General features: G+C 40.9%; 1 protein-coding gene across 1 annotated transcript in view; it reads left to right on the top strand.

Annotated features, from left to right (window-relative positions):
- TGM6 (transglutaminase 6) overlaps nucleotides 1-17,027 on the top strand; it is a 54,706-nt gene that overhangs the window by 26,252 nt on the left and 11,427 nt on the right. Inside the window, exon 10 of the mRNA XM_031656025.1 lies at nucleotides 11,967-12,308. Within this exon, the coding sequence (XP_031511885.1) occupies nucleotides 11,967-12,308 (342 nt within the window). The remainder of the gene's footprint in view (nucleotides 1-11,966; nucleotides 12,309-17,027) is intronic.

Here is a 17,027-nt window from a genome sequence, read left to right as displayed (position 1 = left end):
TTTATGTAACAAATGTTTACAAAGCCCTTACCATGAGCTTTTAAGTGAGACACAGATACAGCGTTTATTTTACAGAGGAGAAGACAGAGGTACAGAGAGGCAAGTTGACCCAGCCAGAGAACATAGCTAGTAAGGGAGAACTCCCCTGCAGAATCCAGAGCCCATGCTCCTCACTCTGCACTGCACTGCCACTGTTTAATTATACTATTGTTTACTATTTATTGACCACCTACTGTGGGCAACGTGATTTCACATCTAGGTTAACAAAAATAATAATAATAGTATCTAGAACTTGCTAAGCACAATGGTAAGCAATGTCCATGCATTAGTTCATTTAGCATTTATTTTATTTTATTTTTTATTGGTTTTATTGTTTTTTTGAGACGGAGTCTCACTCTGCTGCCCAGGTTGGAGTACAGTGGCTGGATCTCAGCTCACTGCAAGCTCCACCTCCCAGGTTTATGCCATTCTGCCTCAGCCTCCCAAGTAGCTGGAACTACAGGCGCCCGCCACTTTGCCCGGCTAGTTTTTTTTTTTTTTTTGTATTTTTTAGTAGAGACAGGGTTTCACCGTGTTAGCCAGGATGGTCTTGATCTCCTGACCTCGTGATTCACCCGTCTCAGCTTCCCAAAGTGATGGCATTACAGGCTTGAGCCACCACGCCCGGCCTTAATATTTATTTTAAAATCGTTTTATGAACCAGGCATGGTGGCTCACACCTGTAATCCCAGCACTTTGGGAGGTCACAGTGGGTAGATCACCTGAGGTCAGGAGTTCAAGACTAGCCTAGCTAACATAACGAAACCCCATCTCTATTAAAAATACAAAAATTAGCAGGGCGTGGTGGTGGTTGCCTGTAGTCCCAGCTGCTCGGGAGGCTGAAGCAAGAGAATTGCTTGATCTCAGGAGGCGGAGGTTGCAGTGAGCCAAGATTACGTCACTACACCCCAGCCTACAGAGCGAGACTCCATCTTAAAAAATAAAAAAGTCATTTTATGGATAATCAAACTGAGGCACAGGGAGGTTAAGTAACTTCTCCAAGTTTTCAAAGCCCCAGAGGAGCTGGAGTTCTAATGAGGCAGTCTAGTCTCAGGGCCTCTGCCCTCCTCGCTATGCTAGACTGCCCCTCTTCGCTGAGTGGCCTCGGTGTGCCATACACCATGCTAGGCTTTTTTCATGTGCTCTCAAAGTAGACAGCCTCCTGAGTGCCAGGCATGATTCAGAGGCAAGGGGACAAAGAGAGGTCCCCAGATAACACACCACATGGTGAGCTGACAACACGGAACAATTCAGAGTGACTGCCACTGTACTGGGGTGTCCAGAGGCTAAAGGAGCAGAGGGGAGGAGTCTCTAACTCAGCCAGGGCAGAAGGTATCAGGAAAAGCAGCCTATGAGAGGGAATGCTGAAGGGAGTAAGATTCAGCCAGGAGATGAAAGGTTGAGAAGGCATTCCAGGAAGACAGGGTCCAGCCGGATTCCAGACTCATGCTGGGCAATACTGCTCATGGAAGCCAAGACATCCTTGACTTGCATAAGCAGTATTCTACAGATGAAATGACAGGGGCTTGTGCCTCTCTGAGTCATGAGCCCTTGCTGTCTGTGGAACCAGGACACATGCTAGAGCACAAAGATTCAGAGCCCCTGGGTACAACGTGCTTTGCCCATACTCCTAAGATAGCCTGGAGACTAAGCAAACAGAGAATGAACCTTCCAAGCAAAGAAAATACAAAGTCAAGATCTTAGTTGGTAAGGCTGGTACCAGCAGTCAACAGGGAAGCAAGGCTGGTGCACCTGTCCAGCCATCAGCTTCTGGTCCTGTGTATTAGTTTCCTGGGCCTGCCATAATAAATTACCACAAACTTGGGTGGCTTAAAACATCAGAAATTTATTATGTCACAGTCTGGAGGCCAGAAGTCCAAAGTCAAGGTGCTGGCTGGGCCATGCTCCATCCAGAGGCTCTAGGAGAGATTCTTTCCTTGACTTTTCTAACTTCTGGTGGCTCAGGCATTCCTTGGCCTGTAGTCACATCACTCCTATCTCTGCCTCCACCTTCTCATGGCCTTCTTTCCTCCTATGTGTTTCAAATTCCTATCTCCTTTCTCTTACAAGGACAAAAGTCATTGGATTTAGAACCTACCCTAAATCCAGGATGATCTTATCCCAAGATCTTGAATTATATCTTCAAAAATCCTATTCATAGATTATATTCACACATACCAGGAGTTAGGACTTGGGCATATTGTTGAGGAGGACATTGTTCAACCGACTGCAGCCTGTGTGGGAAGACCAAGCACCTGCTGCCCAGGGCCTGGATGGCCAAGCAGACAGGAAATAGTGAGTGCAGTGGCTGTGGGGCTACAGCTGCTGAGAGGTTGATGCAGAGACCCTGTGACCAGCCCAGGACACTCTCCTTCCACACTCTCTATCTGTCTCCCAGCCATTCTGCTCTCTGCCTTTCTACTGTGCCTTTCTCTCTCCCTCCCTTCTTGCATTTAGTGGGCACCCCCAAATACCAGGTGGGAGGGTGGACAGGAAGCACAGGAAAGCAGATAACCCCAATGCAGTGTGATGAGGTCAGGCTGCCGAGGTACAGAATGATCAGGTTACAGCAGCAGGGAGGACAGTGCTTGTTCAGGTAACAGCAAGAGGGAAAGGTCATTAGCAGCTCTTTTATACCTAAAGGACTTGGCACAAGACGCTTTCTTTGCCTGGGAAGGACCTGCTGACTTCACCCCAAACTTTTGCCTGGCCAGGGGTCTCAGCACCCTATTGACTTCCTTCTAAGCACATATCACAACTTGATGTTTGCTTGAATCTTTATTGTCTACCTAGAACTCTCCTAGACTGAGAGTTCTAGGATGGCGGGGAGCCTGACTGTTTTGTTCACTGCTTTATCCCCAACCCCTACAGCAGCATCAACTGCATAGTAAGTGCTCAGTACAGATCCATGGAATGAATGAATTGGGGCCAACAACATATGAAGGGCTTTTAATGTCATAAGGAGTTTGAGCTGTATCAAGAAGGGCCTTGCTTTGTTGATTGTAGGACTGGCTTATGTGAAGCTACAGGACATGTAAGCCACATTTTCACATTGTTTTCTATTAGCATGTGTTTATTGAGCACTTACCGGGCGCCAGCCAACCAGTGAGCAAAATGCATATGATCTTTATCTTAAAGAAGCTGACATTCTAGTGGGGCAGGTAAAAGTAAACAAATAAGTAAAACGACTAGTATTTCAGTTAGTGATAAGTATTCTGGGGGAAAATAAAGAAGGGAAAGAGTTTAGGGACTGGTTGAGAGGAAGCGAGCATTTGTCATTTAAAATCAGGTGGACACTAACAGACACCTATAGAAGATTCCACATTATAGCAGCAACATATACACATTCTTGGAAAGTACAAGGGTAGCATTATCTAGAAATGACCATATGTTCAGCCATAAAATAAGCCTCCGTAAACTCAAGAAGATTGAAATCATACAAAGTGTATAATCTTATTGCAATAGAATTCAATTAGAAATCAGTATCAGAAAATAATTTGATACATTTATAATATGTGAAAATTAAACAACACATACATCTAAATATCCAATGAGCCAAAGGAAAAATCACAAGTCAAATTAGAAAATACTTTGCAGTGAAAGAAAATGAAAACACAATGTGCCAAAATTTATAAGATGTAGCTAAAGCAGTACACAGAGGGAAATTTATAGCCATAAAAACCTATATTAAAGAAGAAAGATTTCAAACCAATAGCCTAATCTTCTACCTTAAGAACCTACAAAAATGGCTGGGTGCAGTGGCTCACACCTATAATCCCAGCACTTTGGGAGACTGAGGTGGACAGATTACCTGAGGTCAGGAGTTCGAGACTAGCCTGGCCAACATTAGGAAACCCTGTCTCTACTAAAAATGCAAAAATTATTTGGGTATGGGGGCATGCACCTGTAGTCCCAGCTACTCGGGAGGCTGAGGCAGGAGAATCACTTGAACCCGGGAGGCGGAGGTTGCAGTGAGCCTAGATCAGGCCCCTGCACTCCAGCCTGGGCCACAAAAAAAAAACAACTCTGTCTAAAAAAAAAACAAAAAACAAACAAACAAACAAACAAACCTAGAAAAAGAAGAGCAAAGTAAACCCCTAAAAAAGCAGAAAGAGAAAACAAGAAAGATTAAAGTGGAAATAAATGTAAATGAAATAAAAAGCAGAAAAATCATTAAAGAAAATCAACAAAACCAGTTGATTCTTTGAAAAGATTGACAAAATTGATAAACCTTTAGCTAGACTAAGAGAAGAATCAAATTACTAAAATTAGAGAGGACATCACTACCAACCCTACAAAAATGAAAAGAATTATAAAGAGTGTGGTTTTTAAAGAAAAGTATTTGGTTATCATCCCCAGTTCCTGACACACAGCTCCTAAAACCCTTGGAGTCTTCAGAATGAGAAGAGCATCAGCTGTAGTATGTTAGTGAGATGACTATGTGCACCTAGATCACTTTCAGCATGGGGCTGGTTGCCTGAAAAATCAAGACATGATTAGGGATTTGGGACTTTAAACCCCACCTCTGACCTCCAGGGAGGGGAGAGAGGCTGAAGATTGAGTTAATCACCAAAGGCCTATGATTTAATCAGTCATGCCTGTGTAATGAAACTCTGAACTGTTTTTCTGAATTCTGTGAACCATGCTAACAAATTATCAAACCTAAGGCTGTGGGCAGTTGTGATAACCCCAAATCTGTAGCAAAGTTAGACAGAAGTGTGAGTAACCCTGGGTAACCAATACTTGTGACTGGAGTCTGAAGTCTCAGTCTTGTGGGACTGAGCCTTTAAACCTGTGGAGTCTGATGCTAACTCCAGGTAGTTAGTGAATGGAATGGAATGGAATGGAATGGAATGGAATGGAATGGAATGGAAGGAGACCCAGTTGGTGTCCAGAGAGTTGTAGAATTGGTTAGTATGAAAACCCCACACACATTTGGAGTCAGAATTGCTATAATTAATGACAGTTTATTAGGGGATACTATGAGCAACTGTATGACAATATATTAGATAACTTTAGATTAAATGGGTAAATTTCTAGAAAGACACAACTTACCAAAACTATCTCAAAAAGAAATAGAAAATCTGAATAGATTCACAACAAGTAAAGAACTAGTAACAGTTCATACTGAACTACTAATATGAAACTTCCCACAAAGAAATAATCAGGCCCAGATTATGTCACTGGTGAATTCTACCAAATATTAAAAGAACTAATATCAATTATTCATGAATTATTCCAAAAATTAGAAAATGAGGGAATACCTCTCAACTCATTCTATGAAGTCAGTATTATCCTGATACCAAAACCAGATGACAACGTCAGAAGAAAAGAAAACTATATATCTATCTCCCTTATGAATGTGAAAGCAAAAATCAATAATGAAAGCAAAAATTCATGAATATGAAATGAATTCAGTTGACTGATAAACTGAATTCAGCAACAAAAAGATTATATGCTATGAGTAAGTGGGATTTATCCCAGGAATGCAAGATGGGTTTAACATTGAAAATCAGCTAATATAATACATTGTATCAATAGAAAAAAGGACAAAACCACATGATCATCTCAATAGATGCAGAAAAATCATTTGACAAATTCTCATACCCCTTTTGATTAAAAAGAAAAAACACTCAGCAAATTAAGAATAGAAGTAGTCACCTATAAAAAAGCCACAGCTAAAATGATATTTAATAGTGAAAGGTTGAACACTTGCACCCCAAAATCAAGGGCAAGACCAAGATATCCTCTTTTGCCACATTGATTCATCATTTTGATGGAAGTGCTAACCAAGGAAATTAAGCAAGAAAAAGAAATAGATATCTTTTTAAAAATTGTGTTGGGAAAACTGGATATCTATGTACAAAAGACTGAAGTTAGACTCTTGCATTATATAGAAAAATTAACTGAAAATGGATCAAAGGTCTAAACGTGAGAGCTAAAATTATAAAACTCTTAGAAAAAAAATAGGAGAAAAATTTCATGATGTTGGATTTGGCACTGATGTCTTGAATATGTTGCCAAAAGCATAGGCAACAACAAAAAATACATAAATTGGACTACATCAAAATTTAAAATGTCAGTTCATCGAAGGATACATTCAAGAGAATGAAAAGGCAATTCAGAGAATGAGAGGAAATATTTGCAAATCATACTTCTGATAGGGGACTACTATCCAGAATATATTAAAAACTCCTGTAACTCAACAACAAAAACCAAATAACTTAATTAAAAAATAGGCAAAGGGCTTGAGTAGCCATTCTCCAGAGAAGATATACAAATGTCCAATAAACACATAAAAAGATGTTCAAAATCACTGATCTTTAGGGAAATGCAAATTAAATCTGCAATGAGGTACCACCTCATACTTACTAAGATGGCTACTATCAAATAAAAAAATTGTTGGAAGGAATGTGGAGAGAGTGGAATTGGTGGGAGTTGAGAATGTAAAATGGTGCTGCCACTGTGGAAAATAATATGGCTATGTCTCAAAATATCAAAAATAGAATTATCATACAATACAGCAATTCAACTTCTGGGTATATACCCAAAAGAATTGAAAGCAGGACCTTGAAGAGATATTTGTACACCCCTGTTCAGAGCAGCATTATTCAAAGTAGCCAAAACATCTATGGCCATACCACCCTGAATGTGCCCGATCTCATCAAAATGGCCAAAGGTGAAAGCAACCCAAGTGTCCATCATTGAATGAATGAACAAACAAAATGTGGTATATACATACAATGGAATATTATTTAGCCTTAAAAAGAAAGAAAATACCAACAAATGCTGGAACACAGATGAAACTTGAGGACATTATGCTAAGTGAAATAAGCCAGACATAAAAGAACAAATATTCTATGATGCTACTTATATCTATGAAGTACCTAGAGTAGACAGACTCATAGAGACAGAAAGTAGAATGGTGGTTGCCAGGAGCTAAGATCTGGGGAGAATGGGCATTATTGTTTAATAGGTACAGAGTTTCAATCAAGATGAAAAGAGCTCTGGATAGATGGCAGTGATGGTTACACAACAATAAGAATGTACTTAATGACACTGAAGTGTACAATTAAAAATGGTTAAGATGGTAAATTTTATGTTATGTGTATTTTATCACAATTTTTAAAATAAAAAGAAAGAAGAGAAAAGAAGAGAGGGAGGGAGAGAGGGAGAGAAAGAAGAAATGGAAATAGAGAAATTTCCAAATTAGAAAGATATAAAACTATTTCTATTTGCACACAACATAATCTTGTATATATAAAATCCTAAGGAATCCATTAAAAAGCTATTAGAAATGATAAACAAGTTCAGCAAGTTTGCAGAACACAAGATCAATATACAAAAATTAATCATATTTCTAGATACTAGCAATGAATAATCCAAAAATGAAATTAAGAAAATAAATCCGTTTACAATAGTATCAAAAAGAATAAAATACTTAGGAATAAATTCAACAAAAGAAGAGCAAGACTTACATGCTAAAACTACAAAACATTGTTGAAAGAAATTAATGATATAAATAAATGAAAAGGCATCCCATTTTCGGATTGAAAGGGTTTATATTGTTAAAATTGCAAGACTCTCAAAATTGATCTACAGACTCGACAAAATCCTATTAAAGTTACAGTTGAGTTTTTTCCCCAAAATTAGCAACCTGATCATTAAATTCATTTGGAAATGTAAGGGGACCCCAAATAGCCCAAACAGTCTTGAAAAAGAAGTTGGAGGGCACATACTTCCCAAATTCAAAACTTACTGCAGCCAGGCATGGTGGCTTATGTCTGTGATCCCAGCACTTTAGGACGCTAAGTCAGGAGACTCCCTCCAGGTCAGGAAATCTCCTTTCAGGACAGCTGGGCAACATGGAAGACCTCATCTCTACAAAAAATTTTAAAAATTAGCAGAGTGTGGTGGCATGGCTACCAGCTACTCAGGAGGCTGAGGTGGGAGGATTGCTTGAGCCTGGGAGGTTGCGGTTGCAATGAGCCATGATTGTACCACTGTACTCCAGCCTGGGTGACAGAGTGAGATTCTGTCTCAAAAATAAACAGACAAACAAAAATTACAACAAATATACAGTTACCCAGACAGTGTGATACTGGCATGAGAATGGACATATAGATCAAAGAAATTGAACTGAGAGTCCAAAAATAAGCCCTAAAAATTATGTTCAGTTGATTCTACAAGAGTGTCAAGACAATTCAGTGGAGAAAGAATAAGAATAGTCTTTTCAGCTAATGGTGTTGGGACCACTGTATATCCACATGCAAAAGAATGAAGTTGTTATACCCCACTGGTCACATGAAAAATTTTAAAAAGGAAAAGAAAAAGAATGAAGTTGGCCTCCTATCTCACACGATACACAAAAATTCCTCAAAATGCTTTATAGACTTATATGTTAGAGCTAAAACTATAAAATTTTTGGAAGAAAATGTAGGAGTAAATCTTCATAATCTTGGATTAGACCAAGCCTTTTCAGATACAACACCAAAAGCACAAGTAACAAGGGAGAAAATTGGACTTTATCAAAGTTAGAAACTTGTCCTGCAAACAGTACCATCAGGAAAGTGGAAAGATAGCCCATGGAATAGGAGAGAATATTTGCAAATCATGTATTGAATGGATAAAGTACTCTTACCTAGGGAAAAAAAAAAAAATATATATATATATATATATATATATATGTAACTCTTAAAACTCAACCATTAAAAAAATAATTTAAGAGCACTGGAAAGGCCAAGTGCTTCTCCCGCCTTGGCCTCTCAAGGTGCTAGGATTACAGGCATGAGTCACCATGCTTGGCCCATCCTATTACCTTGAAAGGCCAAGGCAGGAGGAGCACTTGAGGTTAGGAGTTCAAGACCAGCTGGGCAACATAGCAAGACTCCATCTCTACAAAATAAATAAATAAATAATCCAATTTTAACATGGCAAAGGAAGTGAATGAACATCTCCCCAAGGACCATATATAAATGGCCAATAAGCACAGAAAAAGATGCTTAACATCATTAAGTCATTAGGAACATGCATGTCAAAACCACAATGAGATGCCACTTCACATCCACTAGATCTACTGTCATCAAAAAGACAGACAATTAGTGTTGGTGAAGATGTGGAGAAATTGAAACACTCATACATTGCTGGTGGGAATTTACAATTGCGCAGCCACTTTGGGAAACACTTTGACAGTTTCTCAAAATGTTAAACGTGGTGTTACTGTGACCCGGCAATTGCACTCCCAGCTACATGTCCAAGAGAAATGAAAACAAACACCCACATAAAAACTTTACATGAATATTTATAGAAACATTATTTAAAATAGATAAAAAGTAGAAACAGCCCAAGTACCCATCAATGATAAATAAAATGTATATCCATCTGATGGAATCCTAGTCAGAAATGAAAAGGAATTCAGTACTGATACATGCTACAACATGAACGAACCTTGAAAACATTATGTTAAGTGGAAAAAATTTCACAAAAGACCACATGTTGTATGATTCCCTTTATATGAAATGTCCAGAATAGGCAAATTGTGAATTAAAGTAGTGGTTGCCTAGGGCTGGGGTTGGGGTGGGGAGGAATGGGAAGTGACTCCTGATGGTTACAGAATTTTTTTAGGGGAAGTGACCAAAACGTTCAAAAATTAGATTGTGGTGATGGGTGCACAGTTCTGTGAACATACTAAGAAACATTGAATTGCACTCTTAAAATGGGTGAATTGTATGTTATGGAATTGTATCTCAATAAAGTTGTTTAAAAAAATCAGGTGGTCAGAGAAGGCCTCCATGAGAAGGTGGCATTAAATTCTTTGGCAGGGAAATGAAACATTTTCATAGTAAAAAATATATTGTGCAGTAGCAGAGTTCACATACATTTAAATAATAAAACATGGAGTGTTAAAGAACCTTGGTGTCCACAGCAACACCAAGCAATCACCAAGTGATCTGATCAGGGTCACACAGTATCAGGGTACCTTTTGGGGAGAGTGGTGTGAAGACCACATGCCGCAGGTTTCAGGTAGGGAAGGGGAACCACCAGAATTGGATTTTGGAATCATCAGAGTGGAAACAGAACTGGAACGGGATGGATCCTACATTCCCAGGAAGGGAGCGGACGTTCTTGATTGTCATGCTCAGTGCCTTGCCTGTGGGCCTCTTGTCCCCACTTTACAGAGAGGAAAACTGAAGCTTGCAGGGACAGAGTAATGAAAACAGTGATAAAATTCACACGCTGACCTCATGGTGAGGTTGTTTGTATGGTGGTCTGATGGGGGAAGAGAGATGAGAGAAGAGGACAAATTCCAGAGCCTAAGGAGGATGTTCAGCAGGACCTGGTGAGGGCTCTGTTGTGAGTGATGAAGGTGAGAGAAGAGTCAAGAACACCCCCAGGCTTCTGGCTTGTACACCTGGGCTCATGGCTACCACTGGCTGGGATGAGGAATGATGCTGGGCAGTTGGTGGGTTTGGTTGGATTTGAGGCACCTGTGGGACGCCTGGGGGGTGCTGTCCAGTTCTTCGTATTGTTCTGGAGCTCAAAAGAGAGGTCTGTGCTAGCAGCGGGGAAAGTGGTGTATCGGGGGCCCTAAACTCACATGTCTGCAGGAGCCCCACAGATAGAACCCCATTAGTGAGAATTACGGGGTGAAGATCATGGACAACCAGAGAGTACATTCCCTCTAGGGGGCGCTGCTATTGCTCAACTCTACACTGATTTAGGGCATGCAGGCTTAGCCCAGGAGGGTTCCTGGCATCACCCAGGAAAGAATTCAAGGATGCGCCAGTGGTGTTAGCAACTTTTCTTAAAGAAGCAGTGTGCAGCAACAGCGAAGGTGATGCTCCTTGTGGGCCAGGGCTACCACATAGGCAGTATGCCCAGCATAGCAGCTCTGGGTGACAGAGTGAGATCCTGTCTCAAAAACAGACAAAAAGTACTACAAATATACAGAAACTCAGACGGTGTGATATTGGCATGAGAATGGACATACAAATCAAAGCAATTGAACTGAGAGTCCAAAAATGAGCCCTTATAATTATGTTCAATTGATTTCTACAAGAGTGTCAAGACAATTCAATGGAGAAAGAATAAAAATAGTCTTTTCAGCAAATGGTGTTGGAACCGCTGTATATCCACATGCAAAAGAATGAAGTTGTTATACCCTACAGTTTTGTAGTCATATTTATACTCAGTTTTAATTATGTGCAAATTAAGGGGCAGATTATGCGGAAACTTTTAGGAAAAGGGTGGTAACTTCCAGGTGATTGCCTTGAAAAGGGGTAGTAAGTTCTGGGTGTTGCCATAGCACTGGTGGGCGTGTCTTATAGAGAAGTGCTTTTGCCTCCTCCCTGTTTCCATTCATCTTTAATCTAGTCCTGAGTTTGAGCCCCAACTCCGGAGTCAAGTCCCGCCTCCTGCCTCAAGACCATTATTGCCATGTAGAGAGTGGTAAGGGAGCATAAATGGAATTTGGAGCTTTACTGCCTGGTTCAAGTCCCAGCTCCCTCACTTAACACATAAGCTGTGTGATTGAGGAGTTACTTTACTTCTTTCTCTGTGTCTTGGCTTCCTCGTCTGTTAAATGTAGGTGATAATAATACCTCTGTAGTACCTCCTAGAGAAAAAAAAACACAGCACCAAGTGCTATAGTACACATAGCAAATCTGCAAAAGTGCTAGCTATCATTACTATATGAGGCTTTTGACCCAGCTGTCAGAGAAGCTGGAAATTTGCATTTTTATGTGAAATTTCCTGACCTGAAGTTGTTGGCAACGGATTTAAAATTTTATTTACATAGAGAATCCAACACAAGGCATGTGGCACCGCTGTGCATATGGCTCTTGAACTGCCAGTTTGACTTCCACGAGCCGTGGTAAATTAAAGGAGCAAGGGGGTGCCTGCTGCTGATGTTGTGTAATGCCCTGCAGGGTCCCGGAAAGAGAGGCAGGTGTACAGCAAGGCGGTGAAGAGGTTGTTCAGCATGAAAGCCTCTGGAAGGAGAACCTGGATCCGCAGGGCTGGGGGGCGCTGTCTCTGGCATGATGACCTCCTAGAGCCCACCACCAAGCCCAGCATCACTGGCAAATTCAAGCTGCTAGAGCCTCCCATGCTGGGCCACGACCTGAGACTGGCCCTGTGCTTGGCCAACCTCACCTCCCGGGTCCAGCAGGTGAGGGTCAACCTGAGCGGTGCCACCATCCTCTACACCCGCAAGCCGGTGGCAGAGATCCTGCATGAATCCCACGCCGTGAGGCTGGGACGACAAGAAGGTAAGTGTACCCTGGCTTGGTGGAATCAGGCCAAGCCACCTCCTTTTTCAGGAGGGTTGTGGAGGTCGGGGGTATTTCCCAGGATCTGCATTCATCCCCAGGAAGGAAGGGGACATTCCTGAGCATTGTGCTCAGTGCCTTGCCTCTTGTCCCCACTTTGCAGATGAGAAAACTGAGACTCGGAGGGGCAAAACAATAATAACAGTAATACAAGTCCACATGCATCTGGTGGCAATCTGATGAAGATGTGATTTATAGTTTCTATTTGTTTTAATTAGAATGAATATTTACACACCAAATAAATACAGGCTGGGGGTATTTCAGCATGTATGGAATATGCCATGCATTACTTTTCTAAAATCCAAAAAAAAAAAAAAAATTCTGGAGCCCATTTGGCTCCAGATGATCTGTGGGAGAGGGCTGGACTGGTAACAGATGGTTTTCTTTGTTTTGGTTTTCGATTTTTTTTGAGACAGAGTGTTGCTCTCTCACCCAGGTTGGAGTGAAGTGGTGTGATCTTAGCTCACTGCAACCTCCACCTCCCACATTCAAGGGATTCTCTTGCCTCAGCCTCCTGAGTAGCTGGGACTTCAGGCATGCACCACCACACCCAGATAATTTTTGTATTTTTAGTAGAGAAGGGGTTCCGCGATGTTGCCCAGGGTGGACTCAAGTGATCTGCCCGCCTTGGCCTCCCAAAGTACTGGGATGACAGGCTTGAGCCAGGCCACAGATGTTTATTAAGTGCTTACATGTGCCAAGCCCTGTCCCAAGAATTCTGCATGTGACAGCATAATCCCTCCAGCCACCTTGTGCGTGGTGCTAGTGCTAGCTCCATCTTTGAAAGGAGAAGACTCACACCAAGAAAGGTGGAATCACGAGTTCAGAGTCACACAGTCAGTGTGCATAGTTGCAGGACCCAAATCCAGGCAGTCTGGCATGACAGACACACTCCTGACCAAGGCCAGCAAGGGGCAAAGCCAGGGTTCAAGGCCAGGGATGTTGACCACAGTGCACATTTACTCAGCTGATGCAATTGCTTGACTGCAGGTTATGGAATGGTCAGAGCCCACACCAAATATGCTCAACACGCCTAATGGTACATTTGCCTAAAATTTATCCTTAGTATTTCATAGCAGAAGAGAATGGCTTCAGTCTCTTTAAAGGTTTTTGTATTTTTTTAACTGACCTTATTCCAACTGCTTCTTAAAAAATATATCGAAGTCAGGCGCGGTGGCTCACGCCTGTAATCCCAGCACTTTGGGAGGCCAAGGCGGGTGGATCACGAGGTCAGGAAATCGAAACCATCCTGGCTAACACAGTGAAACCTCGTCTCTACTAAAAATACAAAAAATTAGCCTGGCGTGATGGCACACGCCTGTAGTCCCAGCTACTCAGGAGGCTGAGGCAAGAGACTCACTAGAACCCAGGAGGCTGAGGTTAAAGGATTTTTTTCGTGATCCTGGAACACATAGCACTTCATGGATGATTTATTAAATGTGTCCTCTTTGATTATTCTTGCACTTTTTTCCTAGTCTGTCTGTCTTTTTGCCTGTGTCTCCCTCTCCATCTGTCTCTCCTTCCCTGTCTCTCTCTCTGTCTCTGTCCTTTTGGCTTTTTCGCCTGTCTGTCTCTCTATCTCTCCTCTCTCTCTGTCTCTCAGTCTATCTCTGTATCTCTATCTCTCCTTTGCCTCCCTCTCCTTTCACATACTTTCTGAACTCTAAGGATTCAATTAAACAAAGAAGTTGTTGCTCTGGGCCAGTTTCTGGTAAGTGAAGCTTGTGGATTTTCACAGGGTGTGAAAATGTATGAAGGAGGTGTCACACTTCTTTAGCTTTTTTTGTCATTTATTTTTCACAAAGTCTAAATCACAAAATAACACTTCATCATAAAATTTTAATTAACATACACTTCCCTCTGGCTTTTAGCAATTTTTTTCATATTAAAAGTAATACATATTCATAAAAATTTGGAAAGCAAAAGAGAAAAATCACCTATGATTCTGCCACCCACCTACAAACTGTTAATGTATTTTACTTCCAAATTTTTAATGCCTGTTTGCTTTTTGAAAAACAGTTCTAGTTAAAGATTGCAAATAGTCATTAATGCCCTGCTCTTTTCATATTACATTGTATTTTAAATATTTTTATGAGCTCCTCACAAACACCATTTTAATGGATGTTTAAATAAAATTTAATAGATCTTTAAATAAATACATGGTGACCTATCTTTTCTCTTCTTTTAGGTAGTTATCAGCTTATTGCTATTAAAAATAAAACTAAACTTTTGTTTAATTTATCTACAGAGTGTCAGGCAAGCAAGTAAACATTTTGATGCAAAAAGAAATCATTTTTTTTCCTCTGGATTTTGGACTTTTATTAGACTATATCACAAAAGTGAAATTCTTGGGCGGGGCACGGTGGCTCATGCCTGTAATCCCAGCATTTTGGGAGGCCGAGGTGGGCGGATCACGAGATTGGGAGATCAAGACCATCCTGGCTAACACGGTGAAACCCTGTCTCTACTAAAACTACAAAAAAAGTAGCCGGGTGTGGCGGCGGGTGCCTGTAGTCCCAGCTACTCGGGAGGCTGAGGCAGGAGAATGGCGTGAACCCGGGAGGAGGAGCTTGCAGTGAGCCGAGATCTCACCACTGCACTCCAGCCTGGGCGACAGAGCAAGACTCCGTCTAAAAAGAAAAGTGAAACTCTTTGGCCAAATGATAGACTATTAAAACCTATAATTTTTTAAATTATTGGGTTTTTAAGTAGTTTTAGGTTTTCAGAAAACTTTCAGTGGGAAGTACAGAGAGTTCCCATATCCCTGCCCACCACCACACCTCTCCTGTTATTAACATCTTGCTTTGGTGTGGTACATTTGTTACAATTAATGAGCCAATATTGACACAGTATTATTAACTAAAATTCATAGTTTACATTAGGGTTCACTCTGTGTTGTGCATTCTATGGCTTTTGACAAATGTATAATGGCATGTATCTAATATTCCACTATCATACAGAATAGTTTCACCCCTTCTCCAATATCCCCATGTTCCACCTATTCATCCCTGCTTCCCTTGCCTGAAGCCCCAGTAACCACTGATTTTTTCAGTGTCTCCACACTTTAGCCTGTTCCATAATGTCGTCTAGTTGAAATCATACAGTATAATTAAGCTTTTTCAGACAGGCTTCTTTCGCTTAGCGATATGTATTTAAGGATCCCTTATGGTTTTTGTGTCTTGATAGGTCATTTCTTCTTATTGCAAAATAGTATTCCATTATATGGATGTACACAGTTTATCCATTCACCTACTTAAGGACATCTTGGTTGATTCCTAGTTTTGGCAATAATGAATAAAGCTGCTGTAAACATCCTTATGCAGGTTTTTGTGTGGGCTTGAGTTTTTAATTCCTTTTTTTTTTTTTTTTTTTTTTTTTTGAGACAGAGTCTCACTCTGTCACCAGGCTAGAGTGCAGTGGCAAGATCTTGGTCACTGCAATCTCCACCTCCCGGGTTCAAGCCATTCTCCTGCCTCAGCCTCCCGAGTAGCTGGGATTACGGGCACACACCACCACACCTAGCTAATTTTTGTATTTTTAGTAGAGACAAGGTTTCGGCATGTTGGCCAGGATGGTCTTGATCTCCTGACCTCATGATCCACTTGCCTTAGCCTCCCAAAGTGCTGGGATGACAGGCATGAGCCACCGCACCAGGCCCGAATTTTTAATTCTTTAAATAAATACCAAGGAGCACACTTGCTGGATCTTATGGTAAGAATATGTTTAGTTTGGTAAGAAACTGACAAACTGTCTTCCCAAGTGGCTGTATCCTTTTGAATTCCCACCAAGGATATATGAGAATTCCTGTTGTTCCCTATTCTATGCAGCAGATGGCGTTGTGTGTTTTGGATTATTGATATTGTAATAGGTGTGTAATAAATAGTATATCAGAGTTTACTATTCACTAATGACATATGACATTGAGCATCTTTTCATATACTTATTTGACATCTGTATCTCTTCTTTGGTGAGGTGTACAGATCTTTTGCCCGTGTTTTAATTGGGTTGTTCATTTTCTCATTGCTGGTTTTTAAAAGGTCTTTGAGTATTTTGGGTAACAGTCTTTTATCTGATGTCTTTTGCAAATATTTTCTCTCAGTCTGTGTCCTCTCTTCTCAGTCTCTTCACAGTGTTTTTGCAGAGCAAAGTTTTTGGTTTTAATAAAGTCCAACTTATCAATTTTTTCTTTCATGGACCATGCCTTTGGTACTGTATCAAAAAAAAATTATTACCGGCTGGACACGGTGGCTCACGCCTGTAATCCCAGCACTTTGGGAGGCTGAAGCAGGTGAATCACTTGAGATCAGGAGTTTGAGACCAGCCTGACCAACATGGTAAAACCCCATCTCTACTAAAAATACAAAAATTAGCTGGGCATGGTGGTGAGTGCCTGTAATCCCAGCTACTCGGGAGGCTGAGGCAGGAGAATCGCTTGAACCCGGGAGGTGGAGGTTGCAGTGAGCCAAAATCATGCCACTGCACTCCAACCTGGGCAATAGAGCAAGACTCCATCTCAAAAAAAAAAATATATATTACCAATCTCAGGTCATCCAGATTTTTCTCCCATGTTATCTTTAAGAGTTCTGTAGTTTTGCATTTTACATTTAGGTCAATGATTCAGTTTAGTAAATTTTGTAAAGAATGTAAGTCCTTTGTCTA

This window comes from Papio anubis, chromosome 16, assembly GCF_008728515.1.
Source record: "Papio anubis isolate 15944 chromosome 16, Panubis1.0, whole genome shotgun sequence".
Lineage (NCBI taxonomy): Eukaryota > Metazoa > Chordata > Mammalia > Primates > Cercopithecidae > Papio > Papio anubis.
The sequence above is the reverse complement of the archived record's forward strand: the minus strand, read 5'-3'. Positions and strand labels throughout refer to the sequence as shown.